The 17,386-nt window shown below is 34.0% G+C and overlaps 1 protein-coding gene across 3 annotated transcripts; it reads right to left on the bottom strand.

Annotated features, from left to right (window-relative positions):
• Positions 1 to 648: 648 nt before the first annotated feature.
• LOC8270187 (sodium/hydrogen exchanger 6) lies at positions 649 to 15,599 on the bottom strand. Of its 3 annotated transcripts, XM_048379043.1 has the most exons (23): positions 15,270 to 15,590; positions 14,679 to 14,928; positions 14,528 to 14,579; positions 14,368 to 14,427; positions 14,222 to 14,246; positions 14,027 to 14,112; positions 13,819 to 13,930; positions 10,934 to 10,996; positions 10,792 to 10,811; positions 10,609 to 10,706; positions 8,081 to 8,109; positions 7,955 to 7,986; positions 7,801 to 7,848; positions 7,644 to 7,704; positions 7,458 to 7,555; positions 7,290 to 7,365; positions 7,185 to 7,204; positions 6,984 to 7,081; positions 6,784 to 6,893; positions 5,111 to 5,194; positions 4,099 to 4,196; positions 3,914 to 3,993; positions 649 to 1,067 (listed from the first exon to the last, which is right to left on the bottom strand). In XM_048379043.1, the coding sequence occupies exons 2-23, from the start codon at positions 14,866 to 14,868 to the stop codon at positions 1,027 to 1,029; spliced, it is 1,581 nt and encodes a 526-aa protein (XP_048235000.1). In that variant the 5' UTR covers positions 14,869 to 14,928; positions 15,270 to 15,590; the 3' UTR covers positions 649 to 1,026. The 3 variants fall into 3 exon arrangements, with proteins under 3 accessions (XP_048235000.1, XP_048235001.1, XP_048235002.1); XM_048379044.1 differs by lacking the exons at positions 7,185 to 7,204; positions 7,290 to 7,365 and having other exon boundaries at positions 15,270 to 15,599; XM_048379045.1 differs by lacking the exons at positions 13,819 to 13,930; positions 14,027 to 14,112; positions 14,222 to 14,246; ... (2 more) ...; positions 14,679 to 14,928; positions 15,270 to 15,590 and adding an exon at positions 11,862 to 13,752.
• Positions 15,600 to 17,386: the final 1,787 nt, after the last annotated feature.

Here is a 17,386-nt window from a genome sequence, read left to right on the forward strand (position 1 = left end):
ATCTAAAACCAAACAAAATAAAATAAAATAAAATAAAAATAAATGAGAAAAACTAAAATAAACAACAAAATAATAAAAACATTAACAAGCATTAATTAATTAAAAGGCAATCACCAATCAATCAACATAATTAATTAATTGCCTTCTTTTAACTGGGCGGTACATATAGGCCTATTAGAGTGAATGAGGAGGAACAAATAGCCACTCCTTTGTATATGAGACAATAAGAAATAATGGAGCTTTACACTAATATCCTCAGCAACACTTATATTATCTAATAATTGCATAGTAAGAGAAAAGAAAATAATTATTTCAGTATCACAACTGAGGTAAAAGAAAAACATGAAAAAACAAAAGTAAAAATACATCCTATTCTTAATCCATGTGTGTTTAAATTATTAATTAAAAAAACAAATAAAAATATAAATAATTTTTTTTTTACAAAAAAAAAGACATTTCCTAAAATATCTTTTACTTTCACGGAAGTTTTTCTTTAGAAATGAGAATAAAATTCTATCCTTAAATCCATTCGTATGGATTATAACAAAACTCATACCGAGAGTGGAAACTAATAACATATAATTTCTACAGTATTTAAGATTCTGCATGTTCAAAATACTGAAGAACATTACTTGAACCACTCAAAACTAAATAAATAAGGCCTCGTAATGTCTTCATTCAAGAAGCATACACTGTCCATCTGCATCAACAATCTGGTAAGAGTAGGATTTGGAGTTGTGAAAAGGAATGGACAAGCAATGGTTTAAATCTCCCAAGGTTCAGGAAAATCTTAGTCTATAGACCAATTAGAAAATTAAACATATGAATTTAAAATTCTTAAGAATTACGACCCAGAAATATATCATTTGTATGCCATCTAAAATTGTGTAATATATGAACAGGCAGAAAGGTATTCGAGTTACAAGAGTATGTGCAGCTCCAGTTACCTCCCTGCGAGTCACCTGTAAATTATCTACATGGTTGATTCAGTATGTGTTTCTCTTCTGTTACTGGAATTAGCCACGATCAATGGAAACCCGCTCTTCTAGAACTGGGCATCGGGTCATCTGTCAAGCACTCAGAATGGATAGATTAATGGAGACCGATGCAAAAAATATAATCTCATAAAAGGTAGCAGATATAAAGATTCTATCAGAATAGCATACTGTACAATTTCTTCCAATCTTTAGTAAATTAGAGAAGCGTACATGAGAGGTAAATTCAACAAGTGGAAGTGTACAAATTAGTGAGCCTACAGTTATGCAAGTTACAGGAGGCAAACATCTACGGGCATGTTATGGATGATGTTATGAAAAAGAAGACAAAAAATTATAGACTTGTCCAGCTACTTTTTCATTTCAATTTTCTCTTTTAATTTCCCTTTCAACTTTTGGTCAGTTTATCAAATGAACCCTGATGTAAAAAACGAACTGTAAGCTAACTTTAGGGGAAGGTCCAAATCAGTTTTATCCCCAGAGTTTAACCAGGATTCTATATTATGGTCAATTTTCCTTTTATCAAAAAAGGAAGTTTTCCCCTTGGCATTTTTTCTTTGCCCACCCCCTTTCTCTCTAATTCTGCCCCAGGCACTATTTTTCTTCTTCACATAGCAACTACCATTGAGCCCCAGCATTCTGAACATCAAACCCAATAAAAGACAAGCTCGGTAAAATGAGCAGGTGTATGTCTTTGGATAGAGCCCAGATACTGGCCATAGCAACACTAGTGTACTTGTGATTGTCAAAGAGCTTGTCAATGGACATAATAAGAAACCCTCTGGAACAGTCGACAAGCGCCTTAGGCTCATCATCCCCTTCCGTTCTCCACCAGCATCACCAGTGCATGATGCCAATGGAGGCAGGTGCTGCTGCTAAGATTAGGGGTAAGCATTGGTCTGATCGGTTCGGTTGACGACAATAATACTAAAAATAACTGACTTTATTAATATATGGATCCGAACCAGACCAAATGGAACAGATCAAAGTCAGTTTGGTTTGAACGTTGAGTTTAAGGCACATTAAATTAAAAGGTTTAAATCCAGAAAAGAGAATGCATTAACCGAATAAATGTAAGTAGGACCATGAAGCTCAGAATTCCAATTCAAAATTTCACCTCATTCATACCATAGAAACAAAAACATCATTTATCAATAACCACAAATTTGAAAAGATAATATCACTTCACTAACTCAACTATTTTTTTTTTCTAAAACGAAAAAATGAATTTGATATTGCATGTCTAAGATCAATCACACATTAATACTAAAGTTAAGCAAAAACACCAAATTTCATCAACTAACTTTTTTTTCCTTTTTCCCATCCTTATATAACAGCCACATAACAGAAAACAAATCTTTACAATTACCAGCAAGAGACAAGTAAATCGTCGCTTTGTTGATTGCAATCAGCACTTAAGAGGTTTGCTTTGTCTTTTTCAAATTTGGAGCAGATGCAACGTGCAGCGAGAGAGAAATGGAGAAGGAGCTAAAGTTAATATCTCCAATAAAAAGAGGGAGAAGACTGACCAACCATCAGTTGATGACCAACAATGGAAATGAATTGAGGACTTGAGGACAAGATGAGAAAGAGGCCAGGAGACAACAGAAAAGGAAGGAAGCTAGGAATTGAGTAGGGCTAAAGGCATTATAATTAGGTGTCTTTCCTCGATAGAATACAGATAGCCATGAACTGAGGTATTGTAATTATATAGGAATATTTTCATTTACTATAATCAGGATCAGTTTGGTTATTGAATCAAACTGAGATGCTCGTAGTGACACTAAAATCTTTCTCAAGAAATTGTTCAATTTGTTTGATAGGATGGGCATTTGGCAACTCAAAAGCATCCTCACCCTTCTAGAATCCCATCGATCAGAAAAGATGATGATATTCCCAAGACTCCCATGATTGTCACTTTTTCTCAGGTTTATTTGCCTTATCGTGATATAGAGCACCATACGAATAACATGTTTTTAAAGGATGATAAAGGCTTATATAGCATACATTGAAAGGACAAATATGTCAGTAGTTAAGGTATTTTCTCAAGTCCAACATAATGGAGTAGATAACCAAGTGATTGGGAGGAGGTGAAAGTCTCCGAGGTATGCTGGTTATACCGATGCCGAACAAGAAGAGACCATGGAGACAAATCAGCTCCATATTCAGTGTCACTGGCCCACTTGATTTTCATGGAATTTATGGCGATTAGGAGCTAAAATGATAATCATGTGTAGGCATGCTAGCAGAATTTACTTTGTCCGAAGAAAATAACTACATTCGGTATTATATTCTCCGGAAAACAGAAATCAGGAATTAATAGTTGCCTGTTAGAATCAAAGACTTACTGTGCATAGATGGTCATCCACAAGTATAATTGGCCAACTAAGAAAAAGGTAGAAACTTGCTATTAAGAAGAAGGATTGAGACTAGATGTTCACTTCACCAAGTTACGAACTAGCTTATGAACCTTGGAAATTTCTTCAGGAACACATTCCACAGACCATAAAACACTATCCATATGACGAAATATAAGAAGTGAGATGTAATAGAGTAATATTATGCAATCATCATACTTGAAGAAAGAAAATGCATAATAGCTAACAAATGACATTTACCAATGAATAACATTTTGAACTGTCAAAAAACATTTCTTCAAGCCTGGAACTAAATTATCATATATGCATGCACGCATATATGGCAATTGAAAGTTCAAGGAGAGAAAAGAAAGCTGCCAATGATCAGGTTCTCAGCATTTTTACAGGCACCAACTACATATGTTTATAATGTTAACTGTATCCCCAAATATCACAGGTAAAAACAGCAATATAAGTGCTTGGCTATATCTCAAAACCATTAACAGCAGAACAATTTATAAAAAATATTTTAATCAACATCAGTGTGCAAGTTTGTCTTACCAAGATCTTCTTCTTCTCCACTTTGACTTGTGAAGAAAGGAGTGAGGTAATTCCTATCTATTGCTGTGAAAGATGCTGCACTGTACAGGTGAAAACACCAAAAGCAAAAGAATGAGGACAAAAATTTAAAGCTAAAACACAAAAATTCAAGTAAGACCAAAGTTCTGTGAAGTTTCAAATCTTACCTCCTGCGGAATTCTTTTAGTTTCATCTTCAACCTGTTTCCTGACATTGCATCCTCATTATAAGAGGGAGCAATGTAACCATTATTCCCCTCAAAACTCTGAAAACAGACAAGGGAGCCCAGTGAAAAACATGCTGATGTAAAGTGTCCAACTCGATTATTTGACCTTATGGCATATCATTATAATGAATGAAGGGAAGGCAGGAGCTCAGATTGCTTCACGATAATGAGTGAGACGTAAGAGCACTTCATATTCAGTCCAAACATATTTTTGTGCTCACAACACCTTTGTTTACCTTGAGAAAAATCTCAACTAACAAAAATATCGGAAGTATCCCCAGCAGAAAACAACTCAAACACCATAAAACTGGCCCTACAAAAAGCTGAAAACAACAAACACTGTGCATGTGCAATGTGGCAAGGCTCATAATTGACTCAGGCCAGGTATTTTAGCAAATAGAGCTGGGTTTCTTCAAAGTTGAACATGCTGATTGAGGCCAGAACATAAGTCAGTTGTGTGGTTACTCCAATGATATCTCCATTTTAGAAATGTTAATGTTTCATCCCTCTCGGAAAGCAATTTGGTGACTCACTTTCAAGTTAAGAAATGTTAGAAATTAAAAGTGTAGCGGCAAGGTGCTAATTCCATCATATAGGAATCAAAATATGGGGGACCATGGATCTACAACTTTGAGTTAAGCTTTTGAAATAGGATGTTGTGTATGGCATGTAATGGAATTCTTCTCTCCAATTCCGTTTAAGAGATCATGGGATTAACAGGAAGCTATAACAGTTTATTCCAATGAAAACGATGCATAGCAGAATTGTTGGACAACTAGGATCCCCCTACCCCCACAGAAATAGCAAAAGAATTCAGACTCGCCAAAAATGTGATCCAAAGCAAATAAAGAAAAATCAGGGCAAAATGGAGGACTTTGATGTAGAAAGACTTATAGGTTTTTGCTAAGTTAACACAAACATATATGAATAAACTATTTATGCTAAAAACTTACTTCCCCTAAGGGCCCATCATGGCCATCTCCGACAACGTGCAAAGCTTCCAGCATAGTACCAGTTGAACCTCCAATTAACAACACCTGAAAGATTGTTTAGGATGTCACATGTCAAAAACATCGAGTAAATATAACTTGCAATTACAGCTCTACTTGGAGGATAAAGCAGAAAGTTTGAAGCTGGTCTGAACCAAATTTTAACAAGAGAGAGCAGAGGAATCTTGGACAAGTATACACACTATTATACATTCAGAAGAGACGATCAAGAGAAGCAAAAACATAAAAGCCCATGTGCTTTCTCTCAATTTTAGCCAATTGTTTTAGATCTACCTTACCCTGAAATTTTTATGTTAGCAATAACTGAGGCTAGTTCATCGAAATTGGCAAAATAAAAGTTACAGCTTCATTGATGTTAAACTGCTTTCTTTTTCTATTTTATCAAATCATCAGAAAAATATTAATCTATTAAAATTTCAATCATCTTTTCCCTCTAAATGTATGTTTGGTCATTGCTGCCTTCAAACAAAATCTGAAAACAAAGATTAGGCCCACAATGGTTCCATTTATCCTGCAATTTGCATGTCATTACAATGCTATTATATTTTTTAATTTTTAAAAATTTTGGACGTAACTTATATATGATCTATTGACTTCTCCAAGTAATTTGCCATGTCTGTCATCTTGACGACATAGCATTAAGCTGGGATGCAGGTGCGGAACTTTGTCACTGATTATAATTAAATGACACCCGTCTAAGCCCTAAACACCACCAAATAGTGGCATTACTTAAAATCAATTCATTCATCTCCACCTGCGCCCACTTTCCCTCATTTTCTGACCACATTCTCCCTCACATTCCTTTCTCTGAATTTCTGACCAGTCTCCCTTGCTTTCCTTTCTCTCAATTTCTGACCATATTCTTCCACACTTTCTTTCTTGATTGCCTCCTCACCCTTCCCTTATTTGTTCTCCATATCTCTCTGCCCCACCTCTTACCTGCTCAAATGTCAAAACTTTCACCTTGAACACCCTGTGTGTCTGCGTGTGATGCCTGTTTTCTTTAACACAAATGGGACTGTCCCTCCATCTCTGTCTGTCTGTTTTTGTTCTTTCTAATCTTTTAGTTCCCATAACATATGGCTATGGGGTTAAGGTAGGGTGTCAAAAGATAGGTTTACTGTAGGTCGTCCAAAGATGCCACTTTTATGGTTTTCTTATCACAGCCAGGGCTGCTTATCTCATTCTGTATTTGTTTCTCCAAGTCTGATGACCAACTCAGTAATTTGCAAATGCTTGAGACCTCTCAGATTCAATTGAATGAAATAAATAATTTACATACTGAACTTATAAGATTTGAAGTATAGGATAAGACTGATAGGTGATCATTATGTCTACAAAATAACCAGCAAGAGAACGATACATAAAATTCCATTTTTCTGTTCATCTCAAGAACATTTGCAGTTTTGTATGTTTTTATTTTGAAAAGAAATGGGTTCATCTAGATACTTTTCATTCTTACCTTACCAGAAAGACATTTTTTTTTATCTCTAGTTTTTAGTCTATCCAAGAGATAGTGGAAGCAGATATTCTGATTCCTTATTACTGATATAGAAGACTTCACAATTCTTCCCTGCTAATGCATTAGCAAAAATGGAAGAGAGTCAGCCGCCTACCGTCAATACAACGATGGCTGTGGTTGCAGTGAATATAGTCTGGCCATGTCCTTCTGGAAGATCATGAATTGATTGCAAAGCAAGGGCAAAAGCCATAGCCCCTCGAAGTCCTACTCAAATTGATTATTAATTAGTAACAAATAAACAAGTTAACAAATGAAAAGGAAGGATACTCCGATGATGGTGATTGTTATTCTTACCACTGTACCAAAGAGCTTTCTGATGCTTTAGAGGTATTTGACGATGCGCAGGTCGAACCAAATTAAGCAAATATGCACAAGAAAAGACATTTGCTGCCCTACAAAAATTTATTTAACATACAACAGAGCATAACAAGATTTAGTAAATATTAAAATGCAGAAGAAATTAAGAAAAATAAAAAGAGTGATTAATGTTCCAACCTTGCAACTATAATAAATATCTGCAATACATTAAGCAAGTCAAGGAATAACAGCAACTATACACGTTAAAGTGGTCACTTTTCAATAAATAGTATGCAAGGATACAATCGAGAAAAAAATAAATCCAACATGAGACCAGCTATGTTGTTCCATTGCAATATCAAACCCCATATATATGAATCTGCAAATTGGACATGTAAGTCGGTGCCTAATTCACTGTCACATATATAGAAATATTTAATCACTTCAAAGAGAAAGTAAATGCTTCCTTACACAAATGTTTCAGCTAGCGATGATATCAGATGGAAAAATGCAGAAACAAACCGCTGAGAGTTTTCAGACAAATTTGAGTAGCTATAATGTTTCATGACCTAAACAATATATATTTTCCATATCAGTATCAGTGCTCCATTAATAGTGTGCAATGTGTGCACTAAAATTTCCATAATCACCACTTACTATTCCAGTAAACAGTATAGACACAATACCGGAGAGGCCAAGACCTTCAGCAAGCATGTACCTAGGGAGACACAAAATTTAAATTAAAGTGATTAGTCTACCGGATATGAAAAAACCAAAACTGTAAGTGAAAGAAGTAGCTGAGGAGATAGCTTACGAGAAATATGGAAAGAGAACGAAAAGGCAACATTCCAAGTTTTGAAGGCTGCAGAAGAGGCCATGAAACAAACAGTTTTGTTAGGTAGGACTGCTTTGTACATTCTAAATCATCAAACACTTGGCACATGGAAACTAATATAAAAATTACTCACTTGTCAATTTCCAAACCAGCATACTTGAAGAGGTTCTAGGAATTAAGGTTTCACAATGCAATTTAACATGTTTGATTTCGGTGTAAGGATATCTGATGTAAATAAAGAAAGATGGATGAAGGATATCAATGCAGATATAAACCCAACTCCCACACCTGTACAGCAATATATAGTGAATTGTCAATCATCTTAAAGAAGATTTAAAGATTATTCACTATAAAACTAATGAGAAATAACTCCATTGAAAGAAAAGAAGATTGTTAACTTCTCTCACTCTCAACCATATTAATATTCGTGGGACATTAAATAGATAATATAAAAATAAAAGTCAGATAATAATTGCTTTTCTGCCTGTGAAAGAATATGGTCTATTACTAAATTTAGTTCATGAAAAAAATGCATTCCTCAGAATCCAATTGGATTCAAACCAGCATTTTCTATTGCTAGGCCCCAAGGCGATGGAATTGTATCTAATGTATCCCATAGACGGATGACAACTTGTAGGTTAGGCCCTAATGCGTACAACGCCATTGACTGGAACCAGAGAACAGTACCCATCATATTCAAGATTATTGTAATGACATATAACATTGATGGCGTACTCCAGAATAACAAGACTCCTAAAGACATCTAACATTGTCGCTACAATTGTTGTTCTAACAGCGCCGAACATTACAGAGATACCCCTAACATGGAATACCATATCAGCTGAAACCCTATGCAGCAAGTCCCGTGATCAATTTCCTACCTTTCTTTTCTTCCCCTTTCTAAATGTAACTTTGCTTCCTAATAGACAATTTCTCTACATTTCCACTCCCTTTGTTTCCTGTTTATCCAACATTAAAAGACATTTTTTCACTTCCTATAATATGCTTCTCAGTTTCTTTGCCCCCAACCCCCAACCCCTTCTCTCTCTTCCCCAAGTATAGGCTAAGAGAGTACCCAATAATATGACATATAAGTCTTGTATGAAAAATAGACTAATATTCTTACTTCCTTGAGTGTTTAAACTTGATTTTTCTTGGGTTTCTTATAGTCTGCATCACTAATTCACCTTAAATCTTGTTCAATACACCTCATAATAAAACTGGCCTACTTCTAATTTAAAAAATAAATGCAGATTAGGAAAAGATCTGTAAGTAGATTGTCAATCTATATAAGAGAGCTTGGAAACTGTAAATTCAAATGATTGGCCAGTTTTGTTATAGTTGGTCATTTCTTGAAGTCTATGGATCATATTATAGGTACAAATTCTGCATGCTAAAATTACTGGAAAAAAGTCTTATTTAAATTATTCACAGCCAAGTTGCATTATTCATTGATTTTGAAGTTATCAACTTATCATTTCACAAGTAATATGTAAGAATAATGGCTGCTTATAATGAATAAACCTAATCTTTTTTCTTTGACCTAAATCCTTTTTCTTCATCATTCTCCCCCTTTACTTCAATTATTGAAGGTTTTTTTCGCATAAAAAATATTTGTGACCTTCTTTTAGTTTATAGTCAAAACAATTTTCTGGTCTGCAATTAAAATGATTCTCATATCATTAAAAGTCATCAAGAAGCAAAAACTGCCACTAATGCTGAACTCATCAGATTTTGTCCTAATTGAGGCATATCTAAATCAGTTGGTTTTTAGATTAAATTAGTATTTGATTAGTGTTGCCATGCCAATTGCTGAAGCAAGTAACTCTCAAGGGAAAAAGATCAAAATCATGTGAGATTTGATGCTGAAGTTCAAAATAGCATAAAACCCCAATTTGGCCGAATTGATACACAACCTGTAATCTATCTTCAGTTTAGTCCAATGGATAGTAAAAATGTACATTTTATCATAAATTAATACTCTATTAGAAAAATGTTATTATTTATATTTTTAACACTTATTTTCATTTTAACAATTAAAAATTCAAAAATTATTGTGGAAAAGAAGAAAACAGAGTCAGCAGCAGATGCAATCACAATCTATATCTATCCAATGCTAAAACCCAGAACTGTGATATCTCAAATCTTGGATTTTCTTATTTTCATCATCTAAACTTTCTCGGCAACTGAACGCTGTTTCGAGGGAAGTTCTTGCACGCGCTGCTTTCATTATATTAAAATCACTAAATGCAGCAGTTTCATTTCTAGATTGCTTTCTCTCGTAACAGTTCAGGTTCTTTAAGCAAGTGATGAAAAGGAGAGGACTTGACTTGGACGAGGAGGAAAAGGAAGATAAGAAGTGGGGTGGTAGTGCATATATTCCTTCTTGTATCAAGAAATTTGCTGTTTGGTTGACAAGAAAGTTAGGAACGAGAAGGGATAACAAGAAAATTCTACTCAAATATTAAATAACTTTCATTATAATAAAAAATTTCATTTTATTCAAAAAATTAAAATTTACTATTTATAGATAGAAATAAAAGTTAGGGATAAATTCGGCCAAATTCGAGTTTGTAGCTAAATTGGCATTCAGGAATAGTCCAGGAATGAATCTGAAAGAATCTGAACCTTTTTCCAGTTCTTAAACCAGTTGAAATTTTTCTCAACAACAAATATACTTGGCCATTTTTCTGAGACTTTGCAAAAAAGAAAAAGATAATACAAGAGATACTTGAAAAATAAATAAGGTAACTTAATAAGAACAGAAAAGAGGTTGCTAAGACTGACCAGCAGACATTGATCCGACAAATGTCTCAAGAAATCTGACAATTAACATGAAGAAATTTGATCCAGATGATGCGTGACTTTTCACCAAGGACATTGTCCTGCAAAACAGAGCACTTCTTCATTTAAAACTGCAGGTTTACCACAATATATCAGCATGAGATCAACTGCAAAACTTATAGATACCTGTACAAGGATATTGCCATCTGCAGATTTGAAATCAGAAAGCAACATCATCGTCCAGTTAAATTAATTTAAAAATGTAAATGAATAAAAGGTCCATTAACCACAAATGGAGAAATGATGATATGCAGTAATTAAAGCTTACTGCATCATTCAAGACAGATTCTCCAAAAACCAAAGCATAAAGGTTCATATCTGTGCCAAGTTCCTGCAATTAGGGCATCATGCACAGACGTTATAAATAAATAAACATACCAGAGGAAGACATTAAATACTTAAGTATTAGAAATGCAATTCCTCATAGCATTTAGCATGCATTGTAAAGTGTACTGCTGGATCCACAACCCCACACCAAGAATCAACTCTAAATCTGTCAAGTACTTTCAGCCAAGCAGTCTTCACACATGCAATTATATGGTATGAGTTATGCACATGATTGTTTGCTTGTGCATTAAAATATTTATCAAAAAAGCCAAAATTTGTCTCAAGTGAATGAGACAGACAGACAGACAGCAATAAATTGTAAGGAAATCAAGCCAATCAACTAGATGAACCTTAACCACAGTTCTCTAATGCCATAGTTTGTGTAAGTTTGAGAGTAAAACATATCTTATATTTTCAATTCAGCCATCAATTTTTATTTAACAAAGGTGCATCAAGGTGCAAAAGGGTCCAGGAGAACAAGGCGCAAGACACAGCTGTGTGCCTTATCAAAAGCACAAAAGAATTCCTAGAATGGAGCTAATAAGAATCATATCATAAGACATGAGTACATCAGCCTTTAAATCTAAAATATAATACAAGCACAAATATAAACTAACTTGGCATTTTTCGAAATCCATAATAAGAGATAACAAGAAACGTGTTCAACAGACATAAGCCATAATTATAACTTTTCCTCCTACTAAATAACTATAATTCATAAAGCATGTTCCATGAGACAACCAAATTATCATAATTAAACTCAATATAGTCATTTCTTCGTCATTTTCTTTATTAAATTCCTCGATGAATTCATAGTCACTTTCAATTTCCTCTTCATCATTTTCTTCAAAATCGATATCAAACCTTACTTTAAGTACAAGAGGAGTATTATGACGTCCTGCGAACAAAGATATGCTTTGCCGTTGCAATACGCGAGAATTTGCTACAAGATTGCCTTCTTTGGTGAAACAGCCTTCGTTAGACAGGCCAGACAGGCGAGGAAATCGGGCCACTAGACCTCCTCGGGTGTCATACCTCACGGGCCAGTTCGCAAGCCCTGCGTTGCAGCAAAACACCCCGTGTGGCAACAAGCCAGCGTGCCAGAGCATCCAAAAGCCTGCTTGGGCAAAGCTTCTAGAAGCCAGTAGGCCAGGGGCGAAAGAACCCGCCAGCCTAACCTCAGTTTCGCGGCATATCAAGCCCTAGCAAGGTTCTTCGTTTTACATCAAATTAAACTACATGTTCCACTGCTTGTGCGGGCCCCCATCAATTCCTTCGAGTTTTTAAATTTATATAATATTATAATATTAAATATAAATATAATATTAATAATAAAAATATAGAAAATACGTATGCAAGCCCAAACTGCTGAAACTGCCAGATTTCTCCAAAACCTTTCCTTGCTTTGTGCAAGCAGTTTGCAAGGTGGGCTGTAGAGCTCCATAATTCTCTTGTAGACTTGCCCGAAAAATTCTGGGCTTGGACACCTCTTTTTTTTTTTGTTAAGCCCGCCCAAGTCTGAACTCACAAAAGCCCGCTTATTTTTTGGGCAGGCTTGGGAATATCATTTCTTAACAAACTCGGCCGGGCCCGAAAATTATAAAGAAAAATTAAGTATATTTTTTATGACGGACCGGGCTTAGTCAAAAATTTAAGCCCGCATAGCCAGGCTCGGGCCTAGACTTGAAAACTTCAAGCTCGACCAAGCCCAGCCTGAACTCGGTCAGGCCCGAAATTTGAACAAATCTATTCTCTTGTAATTAAATTATAGCCACACATTTGGAAGGCCAAGAGCTATAAATAGGCCATCTCTCTCATTAGTAACATAGATTAAAACATAGAAAATATTTCCAAGAATTTTGTACTTTTTTAGAGCCTACTATTCCTAATAGGCTTCCTACTTTGTACAGGCTCCTTCATGGAAATAAGATTCATATGCTTTTCCTTGTATTTTCGCTCCTAGCCTCCTTACTTCATACTTCAAGGCTTACCTAGCATTTCGCTACCAAGATTTGCTAAGTGAAGCACAGGTAATTTTCTGCTGCACATTCTAACCTCGTGACAATTAGCTCTTTTATGAGATGACACTTTTGACACGTACAAACCCTTATTCAGTATCCTTTTGATTTCTTGAAGTAATAAGGTCTAATATTAGTGAGGCCCAACTTACAATCAGTTGGCCCAATTTTGATTTTAGTATTAGCATATCAGCCATGCTTCTTTATAGTATAAACTATTTCTACTTTATGGCCATAATGCCTTATCAACACCAAAATAATATACTTCAGCTTGGTAGGTACAACTGAATAATGCAAAAGGATTTTATATTTTTTTATTGCTTTCTTCTAAAGTTGCAACATAATTAATTCTCATGTAGCGAAAGTCAGGCTTAGCCCGGTTGGTCACCTTGCACCTGCATATGGTGTGGGAGTAGGAATGTCACAAGTTCAAGTCTCCCCATTCACCAATACTGGTGAGAGTTAACACCCTTAGGTTGAACAACTTGTAACGGGGAGGGCTAGCCCTGTTATGTAACCCACAGACCTTGGCAAGTGGAGCCTTCTATGAATTTAAAAGATAAAAATAAGAAATAAAAAATAACACTTATGTAACGCGCACATTACTGTTTTAAAAACTACTGTTGTGATAATTAAATCAAAATAGAAGAAGAAAGTTATATATAAATCATGGTCTGATCTGACACGCATAGTAAATGTATATCGTGTTCTTCATATGATTATTATCTTTTATTGCTACTTCCATACTTTTTGTGCAGATGCTTTAGCTGAGCTGTAAAATAGATGGATAGAAAGCATGGCAAAGAACCTGGAATATGGATAAAACAGTGACAGGATCTGTCGCAGATATTAGAGCACCAAACATAAGGCATTCAACAAATGGAAGTCGGTACATGAGATACAAGAGACCACCAAGGTAACTGAAATGGGAAGCAGTTCCAAACATCAAGGAGGCAAAAATAAAAGTATAAATCCAAAAAAAGAATGACTATTTTTGAGAATATGCGAATACTTACACAAGAGAACCTGTAACAATAGAAGCTATAAAGGTTCCTAGGATAGCAAATGTAACAATGGCTCCAAAGTTCGAAAAGAATGGTTTCTGCAAAATGCATGGGTCAAACAGGTCATTCAGCATAAAATCAGCCTCATATGGTGCATAAAACTTTTAATTTGCAAAAAAGTAGATACAGAACGTAGGCTTTACTTACAGGTGCTAAACTGAATCCTGACTGAGTACAAAGACAAATGTCAAGGAAATAACAAGTAGGAAGGGCCATTAAATATTTATGAACACTAAATCACTTGGCATATAGACTATGCATAAAATCATTGAAGGAACTCCCAGTTTGGATATAATATAATAGGAGGTAGCAGAAACAGGAAAAAAAATTCCTCGTGGAAATTAAACCATGCCCTGCAAGCATAAAACAGATACTGATTCATTATCATATCATCAACTCAAGGAAGAGGGTTAAAAAAATGAACGAAAAATATTTAGAGAAGGGAAAAAGAACCTGATGCTGATTTCTGTATTTGAAATGTTAGCAAGTCCACCTACAATTAAACCTGGAAACAAATAGAAATCACGAGACAAGCCTAAACTCTATAACTTCTGCTATACCTTAAAATAATAATTAATAATAATAATAGTAATATTAAAGATACCAATGAGAAGAGAAGCACTGGCTTCAGGCAGGTAATAGAATTTGTGGCGGCGTAGAACGTGACCAAGGACAAAGGAAAGAACAAGCATCATGATTTGAAGGAGTATTCCAACTCCCGCCGCCTGCTGCTCCTTACCAGGATGCGCATCGCTAGGTGATATCTGCAGTTCCTCGGCACCAATCGTCCCCATTTTATCTGCTTCTTCTTTAGACAATTCTCCAGTCTAAAGAGTTTTTAAGAAGCCCTATTACTGTATTTGACATCAGTCAATAATGAAACATAATCACAGAGCAAAAAATGGAAACAGTAAACAGAGTGATCAATAGTTGGTCAGAGAAACACCAGCAAAAACCAAAATAATTAAAAAAATTAGGTGATCATAAGACCACGAGATTTCCTGAAAAAGGGTAAATCGATTTAGAGTCTATTACAGGGAAAAAACGAAATTAGAACCTAAACAGAATTAATTAAATAAATTCTCCAATGAAAGAAGATAATAGCAGTATTTTCAAAATCAGTGATAAATCATCCAAGAAGGAAACTAGTAAGGTACTTTGAACAAAAAACAAAGAGAAATTATAATGGTAAGACCTTAGGCAACTCAATCTGACCATGAGCTCCGAGAATAGGATGGGGTGATAAGAGCACAAAGTCAAATCGTGGGAAGAGAGCAAAAATGAACTATAGCAGGAAAAAGAATGCTGCTTCTTTTACTTTCTTTTTTTTTTTTTCTAATTTCAGCTTTTTCTTCAAGTAGCTTACGGAACAGTATAGACGCAAACAAAAGATGATGCTTCGGCTGTGTTTTTGGGTTTGCATTTCTAGTTTCCAAGTTCCCGGCCCGAGGGGTTGAGAGTGTAGGGTCTAGATAGAAGATGAGAATATTATTTTGGGTTTTTTACACACACATTAGAGTTGGGTTTTATGATTTAAATTATCTTTTTATTATTTAAGATCTGATAAATTTTTATTTATATATTTTTTAACTATAATTATGATATTTTTTAAATACTTTTTTGATTTTTTTATATTCTTTTAATATTATTAGTTTTTATTTTATGTGCAACGTACATAAATTTAATATTAATTTAATATTTAGAATTGCTAAATAAGAAAATAAGAATTAGTATATATGCTAAATATTTATAGTTTTTCTAACTATTTGTTAATTATAAAAGTCTACTTAAGTATAGATTACAAATTTCATAAAAAAAATAATATTTAGTAATATATTGTGTAATTTCTTTAAAAAAAATTTGTATGTTTTATTAAGTTTTAATTTTTTATTATTCTTCTTTTTATTAGCTAATTTAATATAATTCTCATAGTTTAAAGGTGTCTTATCCTATAAATAGTTTAATTAATATAGATAAGTAAATAATAAATAATTATAAATTAATATTAAAACATTCATAATAAAATAAAATACAAGAATTTTTTAGTAAATTTATTTGTCCATTTTTCAATTCATATATATATATATATATATATATATATATATATATATATATATATATATATATATATATATATATATTATATATGTATATATAAAATTTAATAACCGAAATTTGTTATTGCTAATAAAACAAGAATATAATTATTATTAAAATTCAAATTTATAAAAATGTTTAGCATAGTCCTTAAACTATAATGTTAATTTAAATTTTGCTCTTCTTTTTAAATAGATTGACTGATGTATTATATTTATAATTCATTAACTAAATTCGAGAAACTCACTAAACCTTCATTATCTAGCTCTCTTGAGAGAGCGAGTCTTTTTTTCAACTAAAGGGTTGCTGCCCTATGTAACACTCCCATCACATGCTAACCAATAAATAAACATTAGCCAGGAAGCATACAAGCGTCGTAGAATATATACTACAGGTAGATAGGTCAATATGTAGGTTGTTAAGAATCCAGACAAAAGGTTATTAACATATAAACATATGATTATACTTAAACATCATTTAACAAGTATTACAAACATCTTCTTATGCCTTATAAGGCATACTTCCATATATATCACATAACTGCATACAAAAATGCATCGGAGGAGACTTACAAAACTGGCCCAACTTGACAGAATCGCTAAAAGCTAGACTTCGCATACAACCAACGGATGCACTACTATTTACAAACCTGAAAAGAAAAATTTTAGAGAGGGGTGAGCCTCCATTTCGGTAAATAAATAATCAACATAATCTATATCACATACACTTAATACAATTTCCACCCAATCACATAACTTTCCATGATATTCATAGTTTAGGTATAAAGTCATACCATTCTACTCAATTCATTATAACCATCATAGAAGAAATACAATTCAACAATTATGGTTAGTTCTCACGGCTTGTGGATTCCCTTTAATGTGCTGCTCCGCCTCATCCTCACATATCACACACGTAAGGCTCGCCTCATCTCACATTATACACTTTTATAGCCTCTCTAGGCTTTAGCCTCCCAAGGCTTTATATATATATATATATTTTTTTCACAGGGGAATCCACCATTCACATGCACATATGCACTTAACATCACAATTCAATCATTTCACTTATATCATATTTCAGCAATAACAATTGTTCCACTCAACACCAATCATTTCCATCTCAGTCATTCAAACATAAACAATATTAAGCAAATGCAACCATTTGCGGAACATTTGATTAAATATATGAACATAGCAAATATTAACTATTTAC

This window comes from Ricinus communis, chromosome 9 (genome assembly GCF_019578655.1).
Source record: "Ricinus communis isolate WT05 ecotype wild-type chromosome 9, ASM1957865v1, whole genome shotgun sequence".
NCBI lineage: Eukaryota > Viridiplantae > Streptophyta > Magnoliopsida > Malpighiales > Euphorbiaceae > Ricinus > Ricinus communis.

Bases quoted from the DNA above. Each gene is read 5' to 3' on its own strand.
- LOC8270187 (XM_048379043.1), bottom strand. From the start codon at position 14,868: ATGGGGACGATTGGTGCCGAGGAACTGCAGATATCACCTAGCGATGCG. The intron at 8,110-10,608 runs GTCAGTCTTAGC...ATTGCTGTACAG, and splicing joins TGTCGGATCAATGTCTGCTG to GTGTGGGAGTTGGGTTTATA. The intron at 4,197-5,110 runs GTAAGTTTTTAG...GTCTGTTTTCAG, and splicing joins ATGATGGGCCCTTAGGGGAA to AGTTTTGAGGGGAATAATGG.